At 42.5% G+C, this 11,886-nt stretch overlaps 1 protein-coding gene across 2 annotated transcripts; it reads right to left on the bottom strand.

Annotated features, from left to right (window-relative positions):
- Positions 1 to 2,829: 2,829 nt before the first annotated feature.
- On the bottom strand, positions 2,830 to 8,520 carry SMIM15 (small integral membrane protein 15). 2 transcript variants are annotated; one of them, XM_045285071.1, is made up of 3 exons: positions 8,472 to 8,520; positions 7,203 to 7,331; positions 2,830 to 4,931 (listed from the first exon to the last, which is right to left on the bottom strand). In XM_045285071.1, exon 3 carries the CDS (start codon positions 4,908 to 4,910, stop codon positions 4,686 to 4,688), a length of 225 nt encoding a protein of 74 aa, XP_045141006.1. In that variant the 5' UTR covers positions 4,911 to 4,931; positions 7,203 to 7,331; positions 8,472 to 8,520; the 3' UTR covers positions 2,830 to 4,685. The 2 variants fall into 2 exon arrangements, with proteins under 2 accessions (XP_045141006.1, XP_045141007.1); XM_045285072.1 differs by lacking the exon at positions 8,472 to 8,520 and adding an exon at positions 7,912 to 8,004.
- Between the last annotated feature and the right edge of the window lie 3,366 nt (positions 8,521 to 11,886).

The raw sequence follows: 11,886 nt of genomic DNA, 5'->3' as shown, positions 1-11,886 counted from the left end.
TGGTTCTCTACTAGTTCATTTAACTTTTTTAATGTGCCTAAGAAATGTGAGATGGCAAAATATAAAGACCTAAAATCTTTGTCATTTTATGAATTTGAATCAAGCTGTTTCCTTTCCTTGAACAATGTCCATGAGAAGTGGCACGTGATCGTGCATGCTCAATACAGTTCGGGTCCTTACAGTCACTAAGGAACAATCCACAGATCTACCTGGTAGAAATTAGGGTAAATACAACTCTCTTAAATGATCAAGTACAACAGGAAGGGGGTGGGGGGGGCGCACACTACTGTTTCTGAGCAATACTGAAGGAATAGCCAGAAATATCATCTTAGATTTCATAAAGTTTTGAAGGGCCATATATCTTCCAGAGTATAGTTTCTATTACTATTCTAATTAGACTTTCCTCCTCAGTGTTTTGGCACATGACAGGTGTTCAATACATATTTACTGATTGAATGATCCAAATCTTTATATTTGAAGGAAACCCTGGGTTCAGTATTAATAATGAATTCCTACAAACACGGGTTTCAACATTTTAGCAAGTAAAAATTTTAATCACCTAAGAAATACACTACAGCAAAGTACATTATACAGCATTTGTATTAAAATAATCAAAATATAAGACCACAAGAACATATTGAATTAAAAAACACATGCGCACACACCAAAGTAATACTAACATCCTAACAGTAGTTAATATCAGATCAACCATTGTGCCTCTCATCATTACAAAGTAATATTACATTTTGCTATTGAGGAGGCTAAACAGGAACTAGCCAACAGGCAGTTTAGAAGAGGTATAATTTGTAGCATAAGTAGAGTGTGGATTAAGATTAAGCTGTTCTTGAATCCTGCATGGCAGGGGGAGCTGTAAATGTTCGAACAGGTGCTAGAGTACTTCTACTGCCAGAGATGCCTATTAGCTTATTAATTGTATTCTATATACATTTTTTTGCAAATGTTTGCCATATTTGTTATGCTATAAATATCTTAACATATGGCAGAATTTGAATTTTTATTCTTAAGGTCTTCATTTTAAAATATCTTTTACATAAGCAGAAGAGAATCCTAGCTAGAGTCCTTATGGGGAGATGCTTTATATTACAGAGCGATAAAGACATTGGCCTTGCATGCACTTGTCCAGCTGCTTCTGAGAGCTGGGATGACATTTGTAGTAGCCCACCCATGCTGCTATCCCCTCAAGGCTGACAGTTCTCACACGGCCAGCTGCATGGTTGGGTGATGGTGGGACAGAGTGAAATGTAATATATAAAATTTTAATTATAATCTTGCTGTAAGTAGCACTGCTTTTCTAAAACAACTTTTTCATATTTGGCTTTAGGTTGGCCACATGCAAAGCCGAACTGAAGTATTAAATGTAAGCTTGGCCAACATCTTTCATATTGTTTTTAAATAGCCATATTTAGAAACTTACCAAGTTTTAATAGTGAAAATGTTCCCCTCAAGACAAGACGTCCATTGTATCTATGAAACTGCTTTTACTTCAAGAAAGTGTTCATTTTAACATGCCTCTGCTAATATAATAGAGCCGTATTTTTCACTTTTATAAAGTGCTTACATTTCAGATCTTGCTCAAGTACAGAAAATGTACTGGCTGTTGTATTTAATCAACTTCACCAATTAGTTGTATCTGAAGTTAAACCAAAAAAATACAAGAATAATTTTTGGCCATTATCTTTTAATTAACTTTAAATCATTATTACACCAGGGGACTTCAAAAACATCATTAAAAGCACTTAATTCCTTTTTTCCACAAACATTTTGAAGCTCCCCTGTATATATATATATATATATATATATATATATCTTTAATGCTGCGTCATTAGCCAAACTATTTAAAATGTAAAATGTGACCTGAACTTATTTAGACACCACTCTCTCAAACTGTTATTTGAAGAGGAAGGGGTGAAAGACAGCTGATGGTACTTAAATTCAAGAGAAATCATGCAGGGTAGCAACATATCTACCTGGTGTTCCTCAAACTGTAGGCATCTGGCCATGAAATACCTTTCAGTGTATCCTTCAATATTTATTACAGACAAGAAGTGTAAAAGAGTAGATCCTGAGGAATCACAAACATAAAAAAGCTGGCATGGCTTAACCGAAGCACAATTCCTGTAACTTGTGATCAAGATGAGGTACAACGCGCTCCTTGTTACCTTCCCTGTACTTCATGAGGAAGGACGGAGTGGAGGAGGAGCTGTTAATGAAAATTTACTTCAACATTGGGTTGCACTCATAACCAAGCTTATGTCCAGCTTGCCTAATGATTAAAAAAAAAAAAGTACAAAATGTCCTTCCACATCTATCATTGTAGTGCCATGCTGGTTTATCCACATGGGCCGGGTCAAATTTTGACAGTCCAATTTTAAAAATCTTTTTTTCAACTAAGTGTGTCTTACCGGTAATCTGAAAGTAGTTTCTTTCCCCCAAACAGCCACACAAGGGTAAATGATCATACCTAGGTTTCCTAATTTCAGATACAGGTAGGTAGGTAACAGCTTAAATATTCTGGATAATAATAAATAGGATTCTTTTAACAATAGTACTGATTATAGTGAGTGAAGATGCACTTTTTTGGGAAGAATTTCAAACCTCATAAATACTCTTATTTTATAGACTACCCCACCCCCATAAAATAAAAGTATTTAAAAATTGTGTTGCTCTCCTAAGTATCAAAAAGCCCCATAAATGTTGAGGAAAGTTAAAGTCATTATGTCCAACAAATACAAAATTGCCCTATGTTAAGACTGTAATTATATATATATATATATACATAGAAAGAAATTATAGGAAAAGAGACTTTAACTAAATCTAAAACCAGACCCATTGCCTAGACATTCCAGATCCACAGCCACCCTGAGCCCTCTAGGACAGAGTAGTACTGCCCCATACGGTGTCCAAGGCTGTAATCTTTGCAGAAACAGGCTACCACATCTTTCTCCCACCTCAAACTCACGAAATCAGACCTTTTATAGGTAACAGAACTCATGAAACCACACCTTTCATGAATAATAAAGAAGTACAGTGAACATACTTCCTTTACTTATGTGGCTTGTAGAGCAAGCCATGTTTATAAATGCCTTCCATGGAACAGCGTGAATGAAGAAACCTAAACATTTTAGATATATCTTCCGCTAGTTTTTCTTAAACCGGTCTGCAGAGCTACAGGGGCCAGTAGTTCAAAACAGGCAAAGAAGTCATTTTTCTGGAACCAAGTAGTGATTAGTAACCTACAATAATAAAACTAAGTGCTATTCAAACTCTCCACAGCCATTCTCAGGTGTCCTCGCAGTCTCAAGGTTGAGAACACTGTGGTAAACTTCTGAGACTGCTTATTAGCTATAATCGCAATCTATAGTCTTTTGAAAAATGCTATAACATACGTACATTATACCCCACACCAAAGTCCAGGACCTCTTTATGAAAAAAAAGTATTAAATTTATTTCAGCATCTAAGTTCATTTTTAAATTAGAGCTGGACAATTTTTCAAAAATCAGAATTTTTATCAGAAGTGGGGACAAGATATTAAATAGCAATGAAAATATTAATGGACTCTGCATTTACAAAAGTTCTTTTTAAACATAAAAAATTCCAGTTTTACAACTTACTCAAATTGTTCTAGTTAAAATATTTTTCATATAATTTACCTATTTTTGCCAAATTACTACAATGTATAGCAGTTTTCTAAAACTTAAGTTTTTCTTTGTCACTCATGAATTATGACTTAACTATTATTCATAAAAATTCCGATAGAAAACTTGAAATGTAAATGTTCACCTTGAAACTGATCAAAGTACAGGACTTCATTACATGAGTTAAAACAGAATGAAATGAAGAAATAGCACTACCTATATAATCAAATTATCTAAGGCATTCTAGTTATTTCCATTTAGCACATGCAAGAAAAAAAAACCGGTTCTAGGTACAACTATATGTGGCACTTTAAAGTAAGATTTAACTCATCAATTTATTCTTCTGAACAAATCACCTCTAAGAAAATGGCAATGGTCATGAGTACGAATATTGTGACAGCCAGTGATAATCTACATAGGTAAAATAAGAACACTTCTTTGTAAAATTAGGTTTATAAAAATGCGGATCATCTGATATAATTAACACTATCTCTAAGGCTAAAATCAGAACACTGCAGAAAACAGAAACACTTATATCATTCTGAGAAAGCCAGAAATGATTTTACCCAAGAAAAAAGCAATCATGGTAGAAGATGTGATTGAGTGTATTTTATGTTTCTTAAACCAAAACACACTTTTTGCCCCAAAGAGGACAATTTTCATTTTAACAATCATAATTTCCTTTGTCCAAAGCGGGGCTCCTGAATTCAAGGCATTATTTGAATAGAGTTCATCAACACGTTTTTTTTTTGGATGTTTTCATTTCAGTACGTATGCTGGAAAACTGCCAGCTATCAAGAATTTTGTAACACAATAAATGCGAATTTGCAGTAACTGCCAACTGACACCAACAAACTAGACCCAAGATGAAATGCGAATTCAGTATTGAGGAAGCGGCTCTTCAACCTGGTCAGATCCTGTCTGCTAAATAACATGTCATACAATCTAAAGAGGAGACCTTAGTGGGGGGCCTTCCACGTGACAGTGTTTCCCAAGTGATTGCTCTCTGACTGCAGAGCCCCTTTGCTTCAATCCTTTTTCAGTCGTTTGGCTTTTGCAATATTCTCTTGACGTTTTTGCTTCTTCTTCTGCTCCTTTTCCCTGGCTTCGATCATCTTGGCCAATTTCCAGGACAGCACAGCGCTTGCGAGGAACAGTGGCGTGAGGGCCAGAATCACTGTCGTCAGGAAGCCGTATGGGTCCTTTGCGGCCCACTCCACCACATACTCAGCCCAGGCCTTGACGTCAAACATCCCTGTAGTGGTCTGAAAAAACTGATCCAGGGGAGGGGGAAAAAAAGACAACAAGATAAGACTATACTGTTCATCAAGTTTGGGGAAAAGATATCATATAGATAACCAGTCAACACAGAATGCATTATTGCTCATCAGCTTTAAAGGGAAAAAAAATACTGCTTTAAAAAGGACTAATATATTGAGCTGCTAACCAAAAAGTCAGTGGTTCAAACCCACCATCTGCTACATGGGACAATGAGTTCCCATTAAGCTTTACAGTCTCAGAAACTTTTTGTTGGGTCGCTATGCATTAGAATCGACTAAGTTTTCTTGTGTTTTGGGGATCAATAGTTCCAGTTAGGGGACCTTTAGTGATGGAGAGAATTCTCACCTTACACAAGGGAGACACACATTCAGTAACTGGCTGGGGTCCCTTAAGCACAGCCATGACCCATCTGTCTGTGGCAGCTTTCATGCTGCTGTGATGCTGAACAGGTTTAAGCAGAGCCTCCAGACTAAGACAAGCTAGGAAAGCAGGTCTAGAATTCTACTGCCCCAAATCAGTCAATGAAAACCACAACAGTCCAATTCACAACTACCCATGGGGGTGATGCAGGCAGGACCTTCCACTGGGCCTAAGTGGCTAGGAGTCAGGGCCAACTCAGAGCCAGTCACAGCTGAAGCTAACAAGAGCCCTTCAACTACTAACCAGAAGAGTTAAGACACGATGTGAAGATAAAAAAGTCCAAAATAAAAATGTGGAATCTGCCTTCTCATTCTCATATGCCTCCTCTCCGAGGGTAAGTCAAAAAGCAATGGTACTGGGGTTCCAGTTCTTACATGCAGGAGTTCATTTGAAACAAAACGAGTGTAAAGCTACCTCTACAAGGGGCTGCCTCAGTGACAGGCCCTCTCAGTGATACACTTGCCTTAGTCTCTTCAGGATGCCTTCAAAAGAGAAAGGGCCAATCGGAACAAGAGTGGGGTCTGAGGGGATCTGCTGGGCCAGTTGCATCAAGGCAGAGAGGTCAGCTCAGCCCTGGTGGTGTAGTGATTACATACTGGGCTGCTAACCATGAAAGGGTCAGAAGTTCCAAAGGACCAGCTTCCCCACAGGAGAAAGAGGAGGCTCTCTACTCCAGCAGAGGCACGGTCTGGGGAAACCCAGAGGCAGTTAGGTTGCTAAGAGAACCGACCTGATGGCAGCGAGTTCCGTTCAAAAGGGTAATCTGGGTAGATGTTCTCAATGGACACAGGACAATCACAGGGCTTCTGACGAAGACGTTTTAAGACAATGGAAAACCACCTGTATTAAAGAGCAGGAATGCTGCACCAAGTTTTTTTGTGGGGAGGGACAAGTGCAACATCCATCAGGACAGCACACCTGCTCATTCTTTGAGGGCAGCAAGTGCCATCAGAACTTCACTGGAAAACCTGACCTCACTCACAAGGCAGTCCTGAGCTTGCCACTTCAGACCTTTTTGTTCCTGGAGAGCACTGCAGAGGAACATAACTGGAGGCCATTGGGGATGGCCAAACTGCCGTTTTGACATGTAAAACAAGAAGAGTGCAGATTCTTCAGGGCAGATTCTCCAGAAGTGTTTAAACCCCAATGGAGGGCATGTCAAAAAATAATATTCACGTTTTTCATTGTTATTTAAAAAGGGGCTCTCTGATTTTGTAGCAATGCTTTTTGACTTATTCTGGTATTCAAGACAATTTATCAGCAGCCTCTTTAAAAAACAAGATTGAGTTTTATTCATTCTAGGAAAGAGCTGATTTATCTTTTTTTTTTTAACTGATTTTTGGTAAAGTACAAAAACTTTTGGTAAAGTTTCTGGTAAAGTACAAAGTTGATGTGTGAAAAGGACAAGCCCCAGAGCATGTGAAAGGGGCCAGAAAGTGGCTTTCAGATGCCAACAGGCGTTCACAGAAAGTAATATGCTCTTTTTCACTATGCTAGAGAAGTCCAGTCTCAAACCCACCGGGCCACGTCTACCCTGGCCTGGAGGATCGCTCTGAGTCAGACTCTACTTGATGGCAGTGAGTTTGAGCTTTCTCCTCCTATGGAGGATGCCCATGTGGAATAGAGAATCTGATTACTCAGCCAATGGGCCTTAACAGGAGCCATGCATCTTGGTCCTTTTTGCATTAGAAGAGGGGCCTTTCTAACAAGCAATGAGGCTAGTCTGGACTTTTTTACATTTTATGTGTGTGTCAACTCTACTCAAAACAGAGAATCAGAATACCTGGGTAGAAACTGGGTTCACACAGCCACCTAATTATCAGTGGAGACAGAAAATCATCTACCTTATGCTTAAGGAGTGATCTCGAACTTTGTCCTGGAATTATCAATGAGGAAATCACAATTTCAGATGACCCTTTGTTTTCTCCGTCTTCTTCCGTTCTACCATACACTTCTGGGTGAAGGCTTACATTCTGCACAATGGGTGGGTTGGAAACAATGGACAAAAGGAAAATTTAAGTCATAACATTCAGGATTATCCTAACAAAATTTTAAATGGAAAATTGCTAAAGTCTGTATGTACTACCTATAAATGGCACATAACACTGGCACATTTTAGGAATTGACTATCTATCCCTTCCTAATCGAATTCATTGAAAATGTGTAAAACAAAACCCCAATCACATTTGTTATTTCAATATTAATATTATTCAAGCACACGCGCGCACACACAAACCCCTTTAGCTCATTGACAATTTAAAGACCTTTCCAAAGATAAAGCATATCCATTCCTAGTTTTAAAGCTTTTTAATACTAAAAAGGAAGTATCTATTTTAGGAAGAGGTACCTTGTTATAAGATCACACAGTTCTCACTCTCTTTTATACAACTTGTTCTTTATTGAAAGAACGGATAGCCATGAAACATACTAAATCATCCACAATCTCATCACCTTAAAAAACCTGTCAATATTTTTAATGCTATCCTTTCACGATTTAAACATTTTTTCAACAACAAACCAAATTCTTTTCTACTTAAATACGCAAGAACGTACCTAAGATGCGGGTCAAAAACCTAGCCTCCAGACGGGGGCCTCGCCCACACAGTGGGGAACCGTGACACCCGAGTTCCCACCCGCTACCACCAAACCAGTTTCTTCACAGTCCCCAGGGCGGTAATTTATGAACTAATGATGCAAGCTTCCATTCGAAACAACTTTGCAATAATGGCATGGCTCCGGTGAACTTCAATTTTGGGCCCCAATGCAGGCCTTTCTCACACTTTAGTACAGACATCACTCTTCGCTCCGAACGAGGTCGACCCGGCGGATCCCCGCGGCCCAACAGCGCCGCACTACAGCTGCACCTGGCGACGCTTTGCCGCCGTCCCCACTCCCTCCTTTGTCTTCCCCTCCCCTCTACCCGCCACAGCCCGGTCGCAGGCCCGGGAGGCTCCGCCGAGCCCCGACACGGCGTCGGAGGGCGCGGGCCCCTCATCCCGCGAGGGGCCCGGCGGGGCTGACGGAGCGGAAGGCCCCGGGAACTCGAGATCGGCCCGACCCCGCTGGTAGCGCCGAGGTACAACCCGCGCGGCGGCCGCCGCCAGCCGTCCCACCTGGTGCCCAGCCTCGGACGCGTGCCCAGCCTCGGGCGCACAGCCCGCTCCCCACTCACCGCCAGACCGGAAGCAGGAAGCCGAAAGCCGCGGCTGCCGCCCCGCCCACAGCCGGCTCCGCCCCTCGTCAGGAGAGCGGACGTCTAGGGGCCAGTTTCCGGCCGAGGCCCGGCGGAGCGGGGTCGGCCCCGCGGCCAGGCCGGGGGCGGGGCGGATCTGGGGGTTCCGGGGAGCGGCAGGTGAGGCCACGTCGGGTGAGAGGCCGGGCGGTGTTTCTGCGCCTAAAGCTCGCCGCCTGCCGGGAACTGACGGGCGCGGCGACGGAAATAGCCAAGTCTTGGTCCTTTCCCCCTCTAGGTCGGCCCTGAACAGACCCTCCTCTACTGAAGCCAGTTAGGGGTGCCCCGTAATATCTGAGGTCTTTGGCGGCTGTAAACTCAGAGCAAATGGAGACACAGAGAAGGGGGTTGGTCCCCATAAGCCGCCCAGAGTCTAGGTCAGGGTCACACGGTTGCAGCAATGGTTAAATCCGCTGGTAAAGAGGCAAAGAAGCAGGACCTTCATGGACCCCCTGAACTTTCTTACTAAAGGCAAAAACATCCCATCCGTACCGTGTGAAAACGCGTTTTTGTGGTTCCTGTATGTTTTTAATTTGCAAAAGAATGATCGATATTTACCCAAAGTAAACTTGATAAGTAATTGAGTTGTTAAGTTCCCACGGCGGGCACTTGTTCTTGCCATACACTAATAAAGAGCTGCAAAAGTCAACAAGAGGGAAAGGTGCGTTAGTATTGTCTTCTAATCTGCAGGAACTGAAAGATTAGCTCTGGTTTGGTTGGTGACCACCTTTTGTAAATTGCTTGCACTGAAGTGCTCTGTTGGACTACCTCTGGCAAATGTTGCAAGACCTTCCCTGGTGTGTGCCAATTCAAGCAGGTTTTTGTTCTCCATAGACCATAGAATGTTCTCTGAGGAGCAAGCCGCGACATGCATAACCAGGTATAACAACAGTAACTATTATTTACCAGGGAACAGACTTTTGGCAGATAATCTAATGATCTAAAACACTGTTCCTTGGGCATATGTTAATGTTTATTATATTACCGGCACTTGTTTTCTTACTCATTCTTGTTTGAAAACTTGGATGAGTGTTTCAAAGCCTGTGTTGCTTAAGCCCAGCCTGTACCTGTAGGAGCCAGAAAAGGCAGACTCAGTCACTGAATTGTGTGCACTGTAAACTTGACGGACCGAAGATAACTTGATACGTGACTTTGGAAAATGTGTACCCAAGTTATGATTGTAGGACAAGAGGGTCTAGCATTCACCAGACGTCAGCCAGAGGCCAATGTAGCTTTGTTTTAAATGATGACCAGACTGTTTCCCAGTTACTGCCTCCCCTCTCAGTTCCGTGCTGCAGTTCTGGTTAAAATCACCTAAGTACTGGACTGGTAGAAAAACCTCAGAGGAAGGACGCCTCGGTGGCTCTTTGGGTCTTAGGCACGTTGAGCCTTCACTGCGTAGTTGACTGCTCGAGTTTCCAGTTCCTATGCAGCCTGCCACTCCTGCATTGCCGTGACACGAAGGCGCTGTCAGCATTGGTTCAGATGTTGTGGCTTGTGGGTTGAAATTCCTAAGGTCTTGGAACTCGGGCAGTACTGACCTGTATGCTGTGATATCACCAGGAGGAACCTGGTTCCGCTTCTACCTTTGCAAAGTGTGCAAAATGATGTCTAGTGCCTTTCAGCTTTTCAGTTTTGTGGATTGTACTGGATTTGGCCATCTTTCTCCCTTAGGTCTCATCAGCATCAGCAGAGTAAAGTCAAAACCAAAATCACCGCCATGGGGTCAATTCCTTCAACTTACAGCAACCCTCTAGGATCCCTGGTGTGGTCGTGGTTACTGGCAAGGTAACTGCTTTCAGCAGTTTGAAACCACCAAAAAAAAACAACACAACACAGGGCGTTCTACTCTGGTGAAGAGTTACAGCCTCTGAAACTCACCAGTTCTGCTTGGTCTTACAGGATTGCTATGAGGCAGCATCGACTCTCTGGCCGTGAGTTTTTGAGGGCAGATGGTAGAACTGCCCCTGTGGGTTTCTGAGGCTCTAACTTTACTGGAGTTCTTACCTCTTTTTCCTGAGGAGCAGCTGGGGGTTTTGAACAGCTGACCTTGTAGTTAGCAGCGCAGTGCTCAACCCAGTATGGCTCCTTAACAGATTAAGGCATCAGGAGAAATATCCGAGCCACATTTCTTATGGTCATTATTATTTGAAAATATCTCTCATCAGATATTTATTCTTTCTCAGTTGTCTCAGAATACCAATTTAGAATAACCGGAAAATAAGGTTTGCTTGAATTGTGGCACTTGAATTATTTTTTAAGAAAGAAAATCTTAACCATTCACATGTAACTTTAAACAAACAGCACCTTACACTGTTTATTAGGATCTGTCTTGGCATCAGAATGATTCTTATCTAGCCTGTCTGGTCTAGCCTGGTCAGCACCCAACCAACCCCACTGCCAGGGAGTTGATTCTGACTCTTGTGACTGTATAGAGCAAGGTGGGGCAATGTCCAGCCTGCAGGCCGAATTAGAAAACAAACTCACTGCCCATATAGAACTGCCCCTGTGGGTTTCTGAAACTAATTCTACCAGAGTAGAAAGCCTGGCCTTTCTCCTTTAGAGCAGCTGGTGGTTGTGAACTACTGACCTTGCGGTAGCCCAACACGTAATCACTGCACTACCAGGGTTCCTGTCGGGACATATAAGACCCCCGAAATCATCAGTACTGGCTAACAACACAGGCCTCACCCAAGAGAAACCGTTCCAGCCGTTTCATCAGGGATGAGTTAATGTTTGACCAGTGTGGCCTGAGAATGATGCTATAAATATTCAAATTGCCCTTGGCAGGAAAAAAATTCCCCACCCCTGTTGTAGAGGGTTCTAAAGCTGTCAGCCTTTCTGGGCGGAAACCCCTTCTCTAACTGAGTGGCTGGTGAGTTTGAACAGCAACTCTTGTGGTTAGCAGCCCAACTCCTAACCCAAAGAGCGGGGGAGGGGTGGGGGTGCGGGCACACAGGTGTGCTCTATTGCTTATAAAACCAAACTCCCATCAAGTCAATTCCAACCCTTAATGACCCTATAGGGCAGGAAAGAACTGCCCCTGTGAGTTTCCAAGCCTGTAACTTCACAGGCGTAGAAAGCTTCCTCTTTCTCCCAAGGAGCAGCTGGTGGTTTCCAACTGCACTGCTGACCTTGAAGATCACAGCCGAATGTGTAATTGTTGACTAGCTCTGCCCTAGGTGTTTGACGGCTCTATAGACTGACACACCCCGCCTGAGACCATGGTTATACCCATTTGACCAATGAAAAGCAGGATTCAAAACATTGGCCCAAATGTGCTCATTTTGCATGGA

Source organism: Echinops telfairi, unplaced genomic scaffold, assembly GCF_000313985.2.
Source record: "Echinops telfairi isolate 266 unplaced genomic scaffold, ASM31398v2 ScPeMD7_7469;HRSCAF=8507_1, whole genome shotgun sequence".
Taxonomy (NCBI): Eukaryota; Metazoa; Chordata; class Mammalia; order Afrosoricida; family Tenrecidae; genus Echinops; species Echinops telfairi.
Note: the sequence above shows the minus strand (reverse complement) of the source record. Positions and strands in the feature narration are given on the sequence as shown.

What these genes read in the sequence shown, in the direction of transcription:
- SMIM15 (XM_045285071.1), bottom strand. Translation starts at nt 4,910, where the DNA reads ATGTTTGACGTCAAGGCCTGGGCTGAGTATGTGGTGGAGTGGGCCGCA.